The sequence below is a fragment of the Mustelus asterias genome, chromosome 3 (genome assembly GCF_964213995.1).
Source record: "Mustelus asterias chromosome 3, sMusAst1.hap1.1, whole genome shotgun sequence".
Lineage (NCBI taxonomy): Eukaryota > Metazoa > Chordata > Chondrichthyes > Carcharhiniformes > Triakidae > Mustelus > Mustelus asterias.
The window spans coordinates 127,866,088-127,885,660 of record NC_135803.1 but is presented as its reverse complement, the minus strand read 5'-3'; the positions used below and the strand labels follow the sequence as shown (position 1 = coordinate 127,885,660).

The following is a 19,573-nucleotide window of genomic DNA, read 5'->3' as shown; positions in this document are numbered from 1 at the left end:
AAAACTTTAGTTTATGGAAGGTGGAAGAGAGATATTGGCCAGGAGTGTGTTGGAATAGTCAAGTCCAGAGGCAAAAAGATAAAAATTAAGATTTCAGCAGCAGATAATCTGAGGCAGAGTGGAGGCACCTTTAAGCAATATTTACACCTTAATTAGATTACTTCTTAATCTTCCAGGCTCAAAGGAATATAAAACTAGTTCACAAAACATGTCCTCAAAATGAACCCTTTCAATCCAGGTATTATTCTGGTGAATTTACACTACACTTTCCTCTAAGGCCAAAAGACCTGCCATGGCCAGAACTGAATTACTCCAAATGGGGTCTAATCAGAGCTTTATATAACTGTAACATAACTCTCAATCTTTTTGTATTCCGGCCCTCTTGAGATAAGGGCTTAATTTGCCATTCGAATTACTTTTTGTACCTTGTCTACTAGTTTTTAATGATTCCTGTATGTGGAGCCCTAAATCTCTCTGTTCCTCCACACTTCGATGGAGGATGAAGTAGAAAGGGTCGAGAGCTTCAGGTTTCTAGGTGTCCAGATCACCAACAACGTGTCCTGGTCCCTCCATGCCGATGCTATGGTTAAGAAAGCACATCAACGCCTCTACTTTCTCAGGAGACTAAGGAAACTGGCATGTCCGCTACAACTCTCACCAAATTTTACAGATGCACCATAGAAAGAATTCTTTCTGGTTGTATCACAGCTTTGTATGGCTCCTGCTCTGTCCAAGACCGCAAGAAACTACAAAGGATTGTGAACAAAGCCCAGTCCATCAATCAAACCAGCCTCCCACCCATTGACATCTTCTACGCTTTCCGCTGCTTCGGAAAAGCAGCCAGCATAATTAAGGACCCCATGGACCCTAGACATACTCTCTTCCACCTTCTTCCATTGGGAAAAAGATACAAAAGTCTGAGGACACATACCAACCGACTCAAGAACAGCTTCTTCTTCCCTGCTGCCATCAGACTTTTGAATGGACCTACCTCGCACTAAGTTGATCTTTCTCTGCACTCCAGCTATGACTGTAACACTACATTCTGCACTCTTTCCTTTCTCTATGTATGATATGCTTCATCTGTATAGCATGCAAGAAACAATACTTTTCACTGTATAATAATACAAGTGACAATAATAAATCAAATCAACTTCCCAGTTTCTCACTATTTTAGAAAATACTTGATTTATTTTTCTCAGGTCCAAAGTGAATGACTTCACACTTTGCCATATTAAACTCCATCTGTCACAGGTCTGTCCACTCACTTAATCTATCAATGCCTCTTTGCAAATTTCTGCTCCCTTTTGTGCTCTTTACTGTTTGCCAACTATCATCAGTAAACTTGGATATGTGTCTTTATATTCTTTCATCCAAGCTATTATATAGTGAAAACTGAGGCCCCAGTACAACACTAGCCACATCATGACTAGTGTACATTCGAGTACATACTCATTACTCTGTCTCCTTCCTCCTAGCCAATTCTAATTTAATTATTAGAATAAACATTGTTGTAAATGTCTCATACAAGGAAAATAGTGTCTACTTACTTATTGAACCGTTCCATCTCTTGCACTAAAACTGTGTTCATGCTTTCTTCATATTTTACTGGGAATTTGAGCAATGCTTGCTCAATATCATAATCTTTAGGCAGCTGGAAGAGAAATATTTACAAAATGTCTTTGTTAACTTACAAAGAACTAGTCCAAACCTGTGGACAGAAATAGTTTCTGAATGAAACACAGATATCTTTGAATATAGCAATGCATGGTGCTATTGACAATGTCATTCACTTTGACATGGAACAGTTGTAAAATGAAATTATAACGATAGTAGTTGCTTGGGCATTCTAAATACCTTATCCAGGATGCCTGTTGCAATGTCATGTAGTACATGATCACTGGAGCCAGATGGACCTCCCTGTCCACTGCCTCCCTGTGTTAGTAGCAGTGAGTCAAACATTATCTTGGTTTGTTGTAGATCCTTTGAGATGTCTACATTTTCATGCATTCCAAAGACTTCTGGGTGCTGAGAGGCGGGTAGTTTCTGTGGAGACAGAAAAATATGTTAAAAGTGGTATTATAAAACAAGAAACAAAGATGCCAAATTTCAGCTGCTGGCAGTGTCAGGGTTTTGCTTTAAAAACGGGTGGCCTGCATTGCAATTGCGGGGAGGGCATCTCCTTAGTTGCTCAAGGACTATCTGATACAATTTTGAGATGGGCATGTAAATGGATGAACAGATGGCTGCCTGAAAAAAGTGTGCACATTGGAATTCTATGCCGTCAGACCATGATACAACCTTTAAGTGCAAGTGGATGCAATGTGTGCCTTATAGCAGACATTGAGTGGCCTGTACAATGGTCCTTAGAATTACTTGTTGGCGACCCTCTCAAAAGACACAGCCTTGTTAAGTCTCTTAATGCCCACCCACAGGATTGCTTTGCCTCCTATCCATGCATATTTCTGTGTGGGAGTCTGCTAACTTACAAATATCCTAGTACAAAATGTGACATTGCTTTTCAAGAAAGGCCTGGGCAAGATGCTCTGTTGGAGAGTCGGTGCAGACACTTTGAATTGAATGGCCTCCTTCTGCACTGTAGGGATTCTGTGATTCTATGAAGGTGAAGTGAATGAGTTTAAGGGATGGGGGCTTCACTGGCTAGGCCACCATTTATTGCCTATCCCTAATTATCCTCAAGAAGGTAGTGATCATGAATCACTGCAGTCCATGAAGTGTAGGTAGACCCATAGTGCTGCGAGGGAGGGACTTCCAGGTTTTTGATCCACTGAAAGTAAAGGAATGGTGATATATTTCCAAGGCAGAATGATGAGTGGCTTGGAGGGAACTTCCAGGTGGTGATGTTCCCATGTATTTGCTATCCTTATCCTTCTAGGTGGTAGTGGTTTTTGAAGGTGCTAAGGAGCCTTGGTGATTCCCTGCAGTGCATCCTGTAGATGGTACACACTGCTGCTACTGTGCATCAATGGTGGAGGGGGTATGTTTGTGGATGACAAACCAATTTAGTGGGCTGCTTTGTCCTGGATGGTGTCAAACTTCTTGAGTACTGTTGGAGCTGCACTTATCAAGGCAAGGGGAGAATATTCCATCAAACTCCTGACTTGTGCCTTGTAGATTGTGGACAGGCTTTGGGGAGTCACAAAGTGAGTTACTTATTGCAGGATTCCTAGCCTCTGATCTGCTCTTGTCGCCACAGTATTTATATGACTAGTCTAGTTCAGTTTCTGACCAATAGTAAACAACCAGAATATTGATAGTGGGGGAATTCAGTGATGATAATACCATTGAATGTCAAGGGGTGATGATTAGATTCTCTCTTCTTGGAGACAATCTGGCACTTAATTGTTTTACCTCCTTGTCTTTCCCTGTTCTTGAAAGCATGAAATGCAATGGAAGTATTAAGCTTTAAAGTTTATTTATTAGTGTCACAGGTAGGCTTGCATTAACACTGCAATGAAGTTACTTTGAAATCCCCTAGTCACAACACTCTGGCGCCTGTTTGGGTACACTGAGGGAGAATTTAGCATGGCCAATGCACCTAACCAGCACATCTTTTGGACTGTGGGAGGAAACCGGAGCACCCAGAGGAAACCCACGCAGACACGGGGAGAATGTGCAGACTCCGCACAGACAGTGACCAACCCGGGAATCGAACCTGGGTCCCTGGCACTGTGAGGCAGCAGTGCTAACCACTGTGCCACCGTGTAAACTTTTTCCTTGTATCAAATAAATATCTTTTTTAAGCAATATTGTTATTCATAGTGGATGCAAAAAAATGATTTAGTGCAGTGGAAATATACACAAAGTAAAATAATTTATATAATCCATAAACATTAACAAAATGTATTAAAGCACAATACCAATAAATTGTGCAGTACCTTAATGAAGTCGATGTAGTCATCATAGTTTCCTTTGGGGGGAGCACAGTAATTTCTACTGGGAGAGAATGAGTACCTTGGGTTTTCTATCAACTCGGAATTGCAAAAATCTGCCAGAATTGTCATCAGTAGACGCCTGTCCCAGTCATCTGTTACACGGCCTCCATAATTGCATTCACCAGTCAGATATGTGATAGCTTCAAACGGAACACTATCATATTCATTAACGAAGAGCTGCAAACCATACAGACAATAACATTAAGATATCATAGAGCATTTGGGCGGCACGGTAGCACAGTGGGGGCGGCACGGTAGCACAGTGGTTAGCACTGCTGCTTCACAGCTCCAGGGTCCCGGGTTCGATTCCCGGCTCGGGTCACTGTCTGTGTGGAGTTTGCACATTCTCCTCGTGTCTGCGTGGGTTTCCTCCGGGTGCTCCGGTTTCCTCCCACAGTCCAAAGATGTGCGGGTTAGGTTGATTGGCCAGGTTAAAAATTGCCCCTTAGAGTCCTGGGATGCGTAGGTTAGAGAGATTAGTGGGTAAAATATGTGGGGGTAGGGCCTGGGTGGGATTGTGGTCGGTGCAGACTCGATGGGCCGAATGGCCTCCTTCTGCACTGTAGGGTTTCTATGTTTCTATGTTCTTTCTATGTTCAAACAGAATGTTGTTGCCACTAAATCTGGATGAAAATAGAGATAGAAAAGTCTCAAAATGTTTAAGGTCCCTGAGGCAGCAAGCAGCTGAGCAATACAGATTTGGATGGACCTTGGTGCAGTCCTAAACTAGATTAGATCACCTAAAACAAGCAAAAGTGTACTAACATTTCCTTCAATGTCCTTAAGCTATGGGGCAAGTAAAATGAACCATGGTTCCCAATTCCAATTATAGTGCAACAATCACTATTGGAAGATCATTGTGTGAATGTCAGGCAAGGATAAAACCTGGATCAACTTCCATAGCCCCTAAACAAAACAAACTCTTTGAGGCCAAAGGGCCTCGCTCATCCCAAAACCATAAAATCCCGTCTGAGGTCAAAGGGCCTTCCCATCGTCCGCCCCTCGTCTGCTCCGATTCCGTGGTGGACGGGGCAGTAAAATTCCGGCCAGAGTTCATTCAACCAGGTAGTTCATGATTTTTAGGCTTAAAACTTTAATGATAGATCTTACTTCTATGTTTAACTAAAAATGAAAGGGCTGTGGATGGGCTGGAGAAAGCAAGGTGGGATTTGAAAAGGTGAAACAAATGCATTACTAACCAGATTTAATGCATAATAAATAGTATATAAAACATTTAAACAGTTTCAGAATATGAATTACTTAATTAATATTTATTTCTATTACTCACAATATGATTCACCTAAATAAAAATGTTTCATGATAGTTTAGTACAATTAAAGTCTAATTATCATCTTTTTTACACACCCCTTTCAAAGGATTTATTAATGTTACCTATACAGTCTTAAAATAAAGATATTATTCCATTGTTGTTTATTTGCAAACTACTTTGAGGATTTTAAGTGATCATAAAAACAAGTCTACATACAAAATGGTCATCATTTGTCAATTGTATGTTACATTATATGGGAATTTCTTTTTTTTACCTGCAACTGCCTAACACTGATACGCAGATCAGACTCATTAAATCCATAGGCAATGTTCCAGCCAAGAGGACCAAACTTTCTCCTCTCCTGTACAATTGCATGGAAAAAGCAAAGTCCGAAAAGAAGTTTCTCCCAGGCCTGATAGAAGGATATGAATGGGTTAGAAATACAAAAAATAACTTAAAAAAAATACAATGGAACAATCCGATAATTAAATTTAACTGTAGCGTGAAAACTTAACTGACCAGTTCCTTTCCAACGCAGTGATTGAAAAAAGCAGAGTCAGACAGAGGGTCAGTGAGGTAGGATTGGAGTAGGTTTAATCGGAGACCAGTGGGAGGCTCGTTAGTCATCTTCACACCATTTTGCAATATGGTCACAGGAAACTGAAAAATGGCAGAATAAAATGTCACATATCTCTTCTGTACTACATAAAATGGAAATCCCCCGTTTGTAAACTGTTTATTTTTAAATACTGATGTTAGAGTTGAATGTGTAATGCATATTAAAAAATAGTGCATAGCTTTAATAAGTCAATTTCAAAATTTAAAAATGCAACCATCATATCTATAGTTTTATTCTCAACTATTATATTTGAAATTGGCATTTGTTTTTTTTTCTTGCATATAATTCACTGAGCCACTTATAGATTGCTTAGTGAAACCTTCAATGTTGATAACTTTTCAAACTTTCACTATAATAACAGAGAGACTAATATTTGAGAGAATATATTTTTCTGCCACTGTAACCTGTCTTGCTCATTTGCCAGATACTCTATGCCATTGTAAGGAAAGGGTCAATCAAGCTACAGATAGTTGATTGTACTTGATATTGATTCTTTTTTATATCGTCACACTAGCTTTTGCCTGTTCAGTTTAGATGCAGTGACCACCAAATAGCTGCATTAAGTCTGACCTTAATGATAAGTTAAAGTTAGGCAATAAATCTAATTAAAAGACGTTCCAGTGATTAGTTGATTACAAGTTCTGCAGGAGACTGGCATGGAATGATATAAGATAATAAAGTTGGGAACTGTAGAACTCTATGAGAAAATAACTTGTTAAAATTAAAGCTAATAAAATTATTGCACAGGCACAGATCAGGTAGAAACATTTACTTTGTTGGAAGCCTTTGAAAATACACATGCCTATAGATCAGGAAAGTGCAGAGAGCACTGAATTAACATGTTTTTAATTTCCCATCTAAAACTTGCAAAGTTTTGGCATATGTGTTGCGAATAAGTGTATGTTTTGTTATTGTAAATAATAATAATTATTATATGCTTAATAAATCTGTGCATGTCTGACATTCAATGTCATGAACCATATTATTTGCAGGAATAAATTAGAAGTCAGAACACTCATCCTCCAACCACATTTCAAACTATGCATAGACTGCTGCACTCTTAAGTCAAAACATTGATATTTAAGAGACTACACTTAATATTTTATTAACCCAAACAGTAACAAAGCAAATACCAATAATGTTAATTAGATTATAATTGTTAAAGCTCATTTTATACCCAAATAATCTTTATTCATAGAACCATAGAAAATTACAGCTCAGAAACAGGCCTTTTGGCCCTTCTTGTCTGTGCTGAACCATTTTTTGCCTAGTCCCACTGACCTGCACTTGGACCATATCCCTCCACACCCCTCTCATCCATGACCTGTCCAAGTTTTTCTTAAATGTTAAAAGCATTTACCACTTTATCCGGCAGCTCATTCCACACTCCCACCACTCTCTGCATGAAGAAGCCACCCCTAATATTCCCTTTAAACTTTTCTCCTTTCACCCTTAACCCATGCCCTCTGGTTTTTTTCTCCCCTAGCCTCAGTGGAAAAAGCCTGCTTGCATTCACTCTATCTATACCCATCAAAATCTTGTACACCTCTATCAAATCTCCCCTCATTCTTCTACGCTCCAGGGAATAAAGTCCCAACCTATTCAATCTCTCTCTGTAACTCATCTTCTCAAGTCCCGGCAACATCCTTGTGAACCTTTTCTGCACTCTTTCAACCTTATTTAGTTCATATAGTTACTTCGCTGTTGTACAAGAGGTTTCAGAATCAAATGTCCCTGCACCAACATTATTATAATTTAAACATGTTATCTATTTGCCTCTATAGAATTGCATTAGTTGTTGAATACTAATGCTTTGATAATTATTGACTGAATATATCAGACATGTAGAAAATAAGATTGGATTCATCAGCAGTTTCTTGGTATAATGGATCACTTAGTAGCATCTTCTTCAATACCTTAGGAGATGGGTAACTAGTGAGCCAGAGCCTAAAGTCTGGGTGGCAGGTCTCACTGCTGAATTCTTCACAAATCTTTTCCAGTGTTGGCATCCAGGACACGGCAAGGTGGCAATTCTGCAGACATACCCAAGTACCCTCAAGCATGCCATCTTTAACCATTTTGGCAGCAATTGGACCTTGTCCCTGACCAAGTGAGATTGACTGGAATTGGCCTCGATCCATATTCTTATCATTTGTTAATTTCAATAAACCTAGAAAGATTTAGACAAAAGTGACAGATGATGGGTTTATTCCATAATTTGTTCAAACGCAAAGCAAGCTATTGAGCTCAATATTCTAACTTGTGCACTGGAAAAGTCTGACTTAACAAAGAAGTTAAGGATAACATAAAGGCGAAAACTAGGGATATCATACTACAAAAATTAGCGGCACTCTGGAGGATTGGGAGAACGTTAAACACCAGCAAAGGGTTACTAAAAGCAAAATCAAAAAGAGCTAAACTGAACTATGAAAGAAAACTAGCAAAAGACATAAGCACTGTTACCACAAAAAGGAAGAGAATAGTGAAAGGAAATGTTGGCCCTTTAGAGGACAATAATGACGAGGTAATAGTGGGGAACTCAGAAATGATAGAGGCACTAAACCAATATTTTAAGGGCGATTTTATGAGAAAAATTCTAAGTGTCCAGCTAGTGTGAAAAGAGTTTCAGATCTGTTTTTTGGGCAAGTCTTTATTCCCAATCTTATGCACTTAGTGCATGAAAAAATGGGCAACAGTTTTTCCAGCCACTAGAGACAGTGGGCAGGGCTTAACTCACAGTCAGCTTGATCAAGCAGCAGAGGGAGCTTTTCTGCATGTGCAGACCTCTGAGGCTGCACATGCACAATTGCAACAGCGGAGGCCTGACAAAGAGAGAGAGAGCTGTTGCAGCTGACTTCAACCAAGCTCCCCCCCCCCCCCCCCCCCCGACTACTGCAGGGGTCCGCGGCCGATTGTGAGCCCCACATCGCTCAAAGATACCGTTCCTGCCAACCACAGCTGTAAAATGGCAGCGGTCCCCCCTTCCCTCCCCAATAGGGCCATCCTGGCCTGGCTCTGCCTCCATAGGCCCCACCCCTTCAGGCCCCTCACCCTGGCAAAGCCCAGTGAGCAATGCCAAGGTGTCCGTTGGCTATTAGCAAGCTGCCAGTCTGGCAGTGCCAAGGTGTCAGGATGGCACTGCCCAAGGGGCACCCCCACTTGCCCTCGACCTTCCAGGGGGGACCTCAATGGCGTCCGGTTCTACCGGCAAGGCCAACCCAACTGTTCCCCGTTCATGGGGGGCAGGTGTTTTCCTCGCCGGTGAGAATCTCTCCTGGCGAGGCTATAAAGGCAAGTGAGCCAGGATGATTGCTTCCCAGGCTCACTAATGCCATACAAATGCTCATTTCAATAAATTTAAATAAATTATTCAGCTTCTTGCCGGAAATGGACGAGAGGCTGACCATGCCGGAAATCTGGTGCCGCTGGGGTGGGGGTAGGGGGGGAGGTGAGCCGGTAAAATCGTGGCCTTTGTCTCTGTTTTCACAGTGAAAGATAATTTTTTTTCTCAAAAATTGCAGTTAATACAGAGGAATATAGTGAAATTACATTAACTGGGGAAAAGGTATTAAGTAAACTGATAGGATTAAAGGCAGCTCAGTCCCTGGGGCCTGATGGCCCACACCCTAGGGTATTATAGTGGGCAGGTGGCCAGGTTCTGGGAAGACCACGCACTAGGTTTTATGAGCTCCTCTGCCTTCAAACCAGCTGGCAAGGGAGCATAACATCCAGCCTGTTAATTCAGTTCCTCTCTGCATGTCTGCTACCACACCCGAGTATTTCTGAGTTTTGTTTCAGATTTCCAGCATCAGCAGTACTTCACTTCTACATTTGTATCTAGGACTTTGATGCAAGATTTGAAAATTTATAAGGGATCGAGTAAAAAAATAACATTACAAACTCCTATGAAAGTAACGGAAATATCATGACGATAGGAGCTTGGATATGGATTGGGTAAAAATGGTGGAAGTCCCTGTTGAACAGCACTATGGGTGTACCTGCATCAAATAGTCTGCAGCGGTTCAAGAGGGCAGCTCGCCATCTCAAGGGCAATTAAAGGTGGGCAATACGTGCTGGCCTAGCTGGCAATGCCCATATCACATGAATTAAATTTTAAAAAGTTGAGTTGAGTTAAGAAATCAATTCCCCTCCCACGTTATTTGTTGTTTTTCTCTCATTATATGATGGCAGCATACTACTTGTTTAAAGCTGAACAAATGCAGAAGAATAATTTTCTCTCTGTTAAAATTTACAAGAAATGACTGATTGTGAGAGAGACAGAAAATGTCAGGTCTACTCACTTGCCATTGGATCAGCCCCTGGCGAGAGTATAAACAGAAGTGGTATTGTGGCATTGGAATCCACATAACTTTTTGCTAAATCAAATGGAGGTGGTTCCACAAACCGCTTCCCCAGTTTTTCAACAACAAAATTTGCCACAGCTGGGATGATCTGAAAGACAGAATTATATATTTAGAAAGATGCCCTAATAATTCTATTCGCACTCCCTCAATCGTTAAAATTACTTTATTCCACGGATATCCTGATGAAAAATTTCCAGCATAACATAAACAAAAGAAAAGGAGTAACATCAGGATAACTCCAGCTTCCAGTACTTATCGTAGCTCGCCCCGAAACTGGAAAATCCCAGCTGAGGTCAACGGATCTTTGGTTATTGAAAATAACTGTTGCCTCTCCCCCATTAAGTAGGTATGAAATTATATCAACTCGATCATCACAAGTCAAATAATTCCACCCTCTTCCAAATAGTCTTTAAATTAGTATTTTATCTTATTTCTTTCAAATGGTGATTCATTTTTTAACTGAAGAGAAACTATCGCAGCAATGTATTTTTGTAATTTTATCAGATGATTCCGGATAATTGTAAACATTGATAATTCAAGAAAATATACAAAGAAAATGTTAAAACAGATAAAAACTGAGTATTTAACATGATAAAGTACTTCAAACTTGGGGCAGGATTCTCCCAAACAATCTTGGCACTGCTCAATGCCCGGTGGGCAGTGCCAAGGTGCCCCCTGGGCATGGGCACTTTGTCCCTTGGGCAGTGCCAGGGGGCACAGACTGACACTGCCGGGGTGCCCATGCCAAGAAGGCACCACCCACCCACCGCCCGACCCCCTAGGGACCCCTGATTGCCACCCCCCTTCATTCCGGCAGGGTCTCCCGCTAGTTCCCCACAAGTGGGGAGCTACTCTAAACCCCGCCAGAGTGAAATACTCCTGGCAGGGTGGGAGATGCTATTGGGCCTGGAGAATTCCATGCCAGGCCCGATAATGAGATTTAAAATACATGAAAAACAGATTTAAATGACTTACCTGTCCACCTGCCGGTTTCCAGCGCGATCCCGACTGCGCCTGCTCTCTGGCTATGGGAGACGCGCATGCGTCAGGAATGCATGCACGAATCCTGCGAAATGGCCGACACACGATTCTCCCCTCTCAATGCGCCAAAAAACCTGCACGTCGGGATGGGAGAATCGGGCCCTTGATTTCAAATATAAAGAAAATAGAATAGACACGGGGGCGAATTTCCCACCATGGGAACCGGAGCAGGTGAGGGGCGGACCATGGAAAGATCCGTTGACCTCGGCTGGGATTTTCTGGTTTTGGGGCGAGCGAGGCCAGAAAATCCCACCCTCCATTTAATAAACTGCTCAGACAAATCAGAAGTTCTCCATTTCCAATATCTGTAAGTATTTTAGTTGGTAGCTGCGAGATACTTGAAATACTGGATCTCTTTACACCTACCCCTCAATCTTATTCAGATAGATTTTAGCAGATTTAGAAAAGTGGCAACTTAAAGGAGAGTTTATTTAATATAATTGTTTAATGGGAAATATTTACAGGGCTTTGGGGAAAAGGCGTGTAAGGTGGTCCCATGGGATTGATTTTTCAAAGAGCAGCACAAGCATGATAGGCTGAGTGGCCTCCTTCTGTGCTGTATCATTCTATGATTCTGTGTGTTAAGAAACGTTAATTACTTAAGACTGCACAACTGCCAAAGTGTTAAAATGACGAGAATAAAAAAATCTCAAAGTGCAAGGGTAAATTAAAATCTGACCACATTCATAAATTTTGGGCGCTCATTTGTGCTATGCGAAATAAGAATATCAGGAGTGGAGTTCATTCAGAAGGAATGTAGATTTAGCAAATCATTTTGCCGGTTAGGTAGTTTAGAATAGATCCTTTATGTGGTTGAATCAACTTGCTTAAAATTATTTAGTTTGAATGTAATATGGCACTCTCGATATGGACAGCTTCTACAAATACATAAAGGGCAAAAGAGTAACTAGGGGGAGAATAGGGCCTCTTAAGGATCAACAAGGTCATCTATGTGCGGATCCACAAGAGATGGGTGAGATCCTAAATGAATATTTCTCATCAGTATTTACTGTTGGGAAAGGCATGGATGTTTGGGAACTTGGGGAAATAAATAGTGATGTCTTGAGGAGTGTACATATTACAAAAAAAGATGTTGGAAGTCTTAAAGCGCATCAAGGTAGATAAATCTGAAGTGTATTCCAGGAAATTGTGGAAGGCTAGGGAGGAAATTGCAGGTCCCCTAGCAGAGATAATTGAACCATCGACAGCCACAGGTGAAGTGCCTGAAGATTGGAGAGTGGCAAATGTTTTGCCTTTGTTTAAGAAGGGCTGCAGGGAAAAGCCTGGGAACTACAGGCCGGTGAGCCTAATGTCTGTAGTGGGTAAGTTGTTAGAAGGTATTCTGAGAGACAGGATATACAGCCATTTAGAGAGGCAAGGACTGATAAGGGACAGTCAGCATGGCTTTGTGAGTGGAAAATCATGTCTCACAAATTTGACTGAGTTTAATGAAGGGGTAACCAAGAAGGTAGCTGAGGGCAGTGCAGTCGACGTTGTCGACATGGACTTTAGCAAGGCCTTTGACAGGGTTACCACCGTAGGTTATTGCATAAGGTTAAATGTTACGGCATCCAGAGTGAGGTAGCCAATTGGATACAAAATTCGCTTGATGACAGAAGACAGAGCGTGATTGTAGAGGGTTATTTTTCAAACTGAAGGCCTGTGACCAGCAGTGTGCCTCAGCGATCAGTACTGGATCCACTGTTATTTGTCATTTATATTAATAATTTGGATGCGAATAAGAACGTAAGAACTAGGAGCAGGAGTAGGCCATCTGGCCCCTCGAGCCTGCTCCGCCATTCAATAAGATCATGGCTGATCTTTTTGTGGACTCAGCTCCACTTACCCACCCGCTCACCATAACCCTTAATTCCTTTACTGTTCAAAAATTGATCTATCCTTGCCTTGGAAACATTCAATGAGGTAGCCTCAACTGCTTCACTGGGCAGGGAATTCCACAGATTCACAACCCTTTGTGTGAAGAAGTTCCTCCTCAACTCAGTCCTAAATCTGCTCCCCCTTATTTTGAGGCTATGCCCCCCAGTTCTAATTTCACCCGCCAGTAGAAACAACTTCCCTGTTTCTATCTTATCTATTCCCTTCATAATCTTATATGTTTCTATAAGATCTCCCCTCATTCTTCTGAATTCCAATGAATATAGCCCCAGTCTATTCAGTCTCTCCTCATAAGCCAACCCTCTGGAATCAACCTAGTGAATCTCCTCTGCACCCCCTCCAGTGCCAGTATATTCTTACTCAAGTAAGGAGACCAAAACTGCACACAGTACTTCAGGTGTGGCCTCACCAGCACCTTATACAGCTGCAACATAATCGCACTGTTTTTAAACTCCATCCCTCTAGCAATGAAGGACAAAATTCCATTTGCCTTCTTAATTACCTGCTGCACCTGCAAACCAACTCCTTGAGATTCCTGCACAAGGACACCGAGGTCCCTCTACACAGCAGCATGCTGCAATTTTTTACCATTTAAATAATAGTCCATTTTGCTGTTATTCCTACCAAAATGGATGACCTCACATTTACCAACATTGTACTCCATCTGCCAGACCCTCACCCACTTACTTAGATTATCTATATCCCTTTGCAGACTTTCAGCATCCTCTGCACACTTTGCTCTTCCACACATCTTAGTGTCATCTGTGAATTTTGACACACTACACTTGGTCCCCAACTCTAAATCATCTATGTAAATCGTAAACAATTGCGGTCCCAACACTGATCCCTGAGGCACACCACTAGTCACTGATCGCCAACCAGAAAAACACCCATTTACCCCCACTCTTTGCTTTCTGTTAGTTAACCAATCCTCTATCCATGCTAATACATTACCCGTAACACTGTGCAACTTTATCTTATGTAGCAGTCTCTGGTGCGGCACCTTGTCAAATGCCTTCTGGAAATCCAGATACACCACATTCACAGGTTCCCCATTGTCCACTGCACATGTAATGTTCTCAATGAATTCCACCAAATTAGTCAAACATGACCTGCCCTTCATGAACCCATGCTGCGTCTTACCAATGGGACAATTTATATCCAGATATCTCGCTATTTCTTCCTTGATGATCAATTCAAGCATTTTCCCTACTACAGAAGTTAAGCTAACCGGCCTATAGTTACCTGCCTTTTGTCTCCCTCCTTTTTTAAACAGTGGCGTCACATTTGCTGTTTTCCAATCTGCGGGAACCACCCCAGAGTCCAGCGAATTTTGGTAAATTACCACTAGTGCATTTGCTATTTTTCCCGCCATCTCTTTTAGTACCCTGGGATGCATTCCATCAGGACCAGGAGACTTGTCTACCTTTAGCCCCATTAACTTGCCCAAAACTACCTCTTTCGTGATAATGATAGTTTCTAGGTTCTCACCTGCCATAGCCTTCCTGTCATCAATTTTTGGCATGTTATTTGTGTCTTCATGAATATAAGAGGAATGGTTAGTAAGTTTGCAGATGACACCAAGATTGGTGGCATAGTGGACAGTGAAGAAGGTTATCCAGGATTGCAACGGGATTGGGCCAGTGGGCTGATGAATGGCAGATGGAGTTTAGGTTAGAGAAATGCCAGGTGATGCATTTTGGTAGATCGAACCAGGGCAGGCCTTACTCAGTTAATGGTAGGGCGTTTGGGAGAGTTATTGAACAAAGAGATTTAGGGGTATGGGTTCATAGCTCCTTGAAGGTGGAGTCACAGGTAGACAAAGTGGTGAAGAAGGCATTTGGCATGCTTGGTTTCATTGGTCATAACACTGAATACAGGGGTTGGGATGTTTTGTTGAAGCTGTACAAGACATTGGTAAGGTCATACTTGGAATACTGTTTACAGTTCTGGTCACCCTGTTATAGAAAGGATATTATTAAATTAGAAAGAGTGCAGAAAAGACTTACTAGGATGCTTTCGGGACTTGATGGTTTGACTTATAAGGAGAGGCTGGATAGAGTAGGAGGCTTAGGGGTGACCCCTGGAGAGTAGGAGGCTTAGGGGTGATCTTATAGAGGTCTATAAAATAATGAGGGGCATAGATAAGGTAGATAGTCAACATCCTTCCCAAAGTTAGGGGAGTCTAAAACTAGAGGGCGTAGGTTTAAGATGAGAGGGGAGAGATACAAAAGGGTCCAGAGGGGCAATATTTTCACATAGAGCGTGGTGTCTGGAACAAGCTGCCAGAGGTAGTATTAGAGGCGGGTACAATTTTGTCTTTTAAAAAGCATTTAGACAGTTACTTTGGTAAGACGGGTATAGAGGGATATGGGCCACACACAGGCAATTGGGACTAGCTTAATGATAAAAACTGGGCATCATGGACAACTTGGGCCGGAGGGCCTGTTTCCATGCTGAAAACCTCTATGACTCTATGGCTTCCAGAAAAAGTGCATTAGCTTACCTCAGCTACTGTGGTTTAAACTGGATACCCAGTTTTCTAATTAACTGGATTTATAATTTATAAATTATATAATTTATAAAGTTGGGACTTCAGTGAAACAGGGAACAAATACTGCATTGCCAGTGGCAATATCCTTCTGATGCATTGTTAAACTACATTTTTCCACAGTTTGTGGTGATTTTGATCCTGAACTAACAACCAAGGGATTAGGATGGTGACATTTGACTTTGTAAGGGGCACAAATTGGGTGGGAATGGATCAGCATTGGTGGCACAAATGGAAAGAAAATCAGTAAACATGATACAACTTTTTGTATTCGTTCATGGGATTGGACATCACATTCCATCCCCAATTGCCCTTGAACTGAGTAGCTTGCTCTGCCATTTCAGAAGACATTTAAGAGTCAACCACATTGTTGTGGATTTGGAATTACCTGTAGACCAGACCAGGTAAGGATGACAGATTTCCTTTCCTCAAGGGTATTAATGAACCACATGGGTTTTTATGACAATCAGCAATGATTTCATGGTTGTCGTTAAACTTTTAATTCAAGATTTTTGTCGAATTCAAATTTCTCCATCTGTTCTAGTGGGATTCGAACTTGGGCCCTCAGAACATTACCCTGGGTCTCTAGGTTAATAGTCAAGTGACAACACTACTATTGGCATCCCCGATAATTGGCAGCCAATCCACCATCAGCTGACTTGCATCTCCACCAGAGTTAGCTTTCACCCTGTCTGCACATTTCACCATGATTCTCGTCCCACATTATATAGTGACTCTTAATTCCTTTAAGACAAATAGGAACCAACTATAAATGTTGCCATTGTTGCCCACATTCAAAGAAAAAAATGAATATCAAAGATCTCATATCACTAAATAGGAAAAGATTTTCCAGTATCCAGGTTATGCAATTATTCATTTTGGTTCAAAATGACTGCCACTATTCACTGCACCTCAAAGTAATTAATTATTTTGAGATGTGTTGAGCTGTGCAGTTGCTATAAATTAGGGTGTAGGTTGCAAAATAAAGGACAGTGGAACACTGGAAAAAAATAAAGGAAGCTTTTAAAGGAGAAATGTTTTTCGTTGTTACTTGAATTTGTTCAAATCACATTAAAACCTTATGAGTATATTCTATTTTTGGAAAATGTATATTTGTTCTTTTCTTTTTACCTTATCTGGTCTAAGCGCCCGCAGAACAATCATCTTCTGAAGTTCATTGATTTTGTGATCCCATGGATGTGGTAAAGGAACAACCTGTGGGTCTTTACTTTCATAGATTTTGCGCCATTCTGCACTAGACTTAGAGAAATGATCCCTAGTTGAAAAAAAGGGAGAAATTGTTAAACTGTCAGTTTTTACATTTTGCTATTTTTAAAGCACTGTTGCCATGTGGCGAGGCATCACAGGTTAACATCAATTCTTTAGTTGGGTCGAAATGCATCAATAAACTTGATAAATGCAACAATTGCTTTACTCTGAAAGCTTCTTTCTGGGGCATCTTCCAAAACCAACGCTGCTGCTTCTTTAGCAGCATATGCAAGGGGACCAATAATGTCAACAAATTTGGTCAAAAACACCCATAATAATTCACGATTCCTAAGAATGATTTGAGCTCAGATGTGTTTCTGGGCACCGGTGCTTTATTTATTGCTCTGATTTTATCTTCCATGGGGCGTAATCCTTGTGCATCTATGCGACACCCCAGATAGGCTATATTGGTGGCTTGAAAAGTACATCTTTCCTCTTGAGGTGAACGCCAGCCTCCTGAAATCTCTTTAGCACCTCCTCTATGTTAGCTAGGTGCTCAGATTCTGTTGATCCAGTTATCAAAACATCATCCAGGTACACTACAACTTGTGGCATTCCTTGAAACAGACTTTCCATTGTTTTCTGGAAAATAGCACATGCCAACGACACACCAAAGGGTAGGCGTGTTACTTAAACAAACCTTTGTGTGTGTTTATCATAACATAACCTTGGGAAGCATCGTCTAATTCAAGTTGCTGATCTATGTGGATCATATCCAGTTTTATATAAGACTGATGTCCACCAGCTTTGCATACAAGTCTTCAATTTTCGGGATTGGATACTTATCTAACTTCTCAGCCTGGTTAACTATTAATTTGTAGTCTCCACAGATGCAGATGGTCTTGTCAGGCTTTATTATGGGCCTACTTCACTAATTGAACTGACTGGATAATACCCAGTTTTCCAATCTCTTCAATTCCATGTCCAACATTTTTCACAAGGCATTTGGTACTGATCTTGCTCTGAAAAAGTGAGGAATTGCTTCTGGATCTACATAGATTTTCACTTGGAGGCCCTTTACTTTACGTACAAAAATGTTCCCATACTTCTTCATTAACTCAGACAATCCCACTTCCCATACTCAGAAGATCTCCATCCAGTTTACCTTGATTGCCTTGAGCCAATTATGGCCCAAAAGACTTTGCCCTTGGCCTGACACTATTGTTACTGGGAGTAGGGTGGACTGTTTGCAGGTACTATGGTAGTACCCTTCATCTTGATAGTTTCTCCTGTGTAAGTTATTAGTTTTGCTGCGGTACCCTTCAAACTCAATGGCTGGACTCCTTCTTGTAAATATCAAAATGTGTGTTCTCCGATCACTGCAGCAGACATTCCTGTATCAACTTCCATCTTTAAGGGCCTACTATTTACCAAAAGCATCACAGTGATGGGAGCTATCTTGCCCGCTTCAACGTTGAACAATGAGTGCACATTTAAATCCTTAGCATTGGGCTCTTCCATATTATGCACTTGTGATGTATTACTAACTCTGTTACTGGGTAGACTTGACCTACTTTTACATTGGTGTCTTAAGTGACCTTTTCTATGGCAGAACAAAACATTTAGCCTCTTTATACCTGCAGGCTTCAGGGGAGTGATTACCCCACATTGGTAACACACCACTTCAATCCTAGGCGATTGATTGGCTCTTATAAATCTTCTCGCTCTATTCATGGGTACATTTGCTTCTCATTTTAAGATCACAGCTTCAGTTTTGGCACCACTGCTGACAGCAGTTTCCTGCCCTAACTGGTGAATCGCACCATTTTGCGTGCTCTGACGTTCCTGTGCGTCCATCTCAGTGCCCTCCATCACCAGTGCTATCTCTAGTGCCTACTTAAAATTTATATCTGTCTCTGCTAATAGCTTCCGTTGCATGGCTTCATTATTTACCCTGCAGACTAAACAGTCCTGCAGCATTTCATTGAGAGTGGCTGAAGTTGCAGTGCTCTAAGATCCAATTTAACTTGGTAATAAGTTGCAATAATTTCCCCAGGGGCTCTCCCGATTGAGTTAAACTTACATTGTTGCAATGTAAGTTTAGGATTAGGATTGTGCTTTCACCAATTCAACTATTTCAGTGAATGACTTGGAGATAGGTGCGCTTGGGGATGTGAGGCTGCGTATTACATTGTAGGCCTGAATTCCACATGTGCCGACAAGGATCACCTTTCTCTTCCCTTCTATTCTGTTGGCTTGAAAATAGTTGCCCAAACGTTAAATGTATTGTGTATATTCCTCCACAGAGGCATCAAAAGAATTTATCCGTCCGAATCGGGGCATTTCTGCAAACACTCTTCTGTTTCTCAACTTGAACTGAACTTCAACATGACTTTTAACTCACAATCTTGGAATCACTTTTCCTTCCTTTTATCCTTAATTCCTGTTCACCAGTCAGGTAAATAACAACTTCAATATTTATTTACATATAACTATAATACAGAGGCTTGCAGACCCATGGTTGTCAGTCAGTATCCGAGGAAGTTCTGGAACAGAAACCAGAACTCACCAAGTCTGCCTCATTACATAAGACCAAATCTAGAATTGCCTGTTCCTTAGTGGCCTGTACAACAAGCTGCTCCAAAAAACCATCTTGTAGATAGTCCA

General features: G+C 41.3%; 1 protein-coding gene across 1 annotated transcript in view; it reads right to left on the bottom strand.

The window, feature by feature from the left end:
* dnah12 (dynein, axonemal, heavy chain 12) overlaps positions 1–19,573 on the bottom strand; it is a 184,003-nt gene that overhangs the window by 8,102 nt on the left and 156,328 nt on the right. The window contains exons 58-65 of the mRNA XM_078203274.1: positions 16,829–16,973; positions 10,147–10,297; positions 7,762–8,015; positions 5,746–5,886; positions 5,501–5,638; positions 3,900–4,133; positions 1,858–2,046; positions 1,551–1,654 (exon numbers count right to left, since the gene is read on the bottom strand). Of these exons, the coding sequence (XP_078059400.1) occupies positions 1,551–1,654; positions 1,858–2,046; positions 3,900–4,133; positions 5,501–5,638; positions 5,746–5,886; positions 7,762–8,015; positions 10,147–10,297; positions 16,829–16,973 (1,356 nt within the window). The remainder of the gene's footprint in view (positions 1–1,550; positions 1,655–1,857; positions 2,047–3,899; positions 4,134–5,500; positions 5,639–5,745; positions 5,887–7,761; positions 8,016–10,146; positions 10,298–16,828; positions 16,974–19,573) is intronic.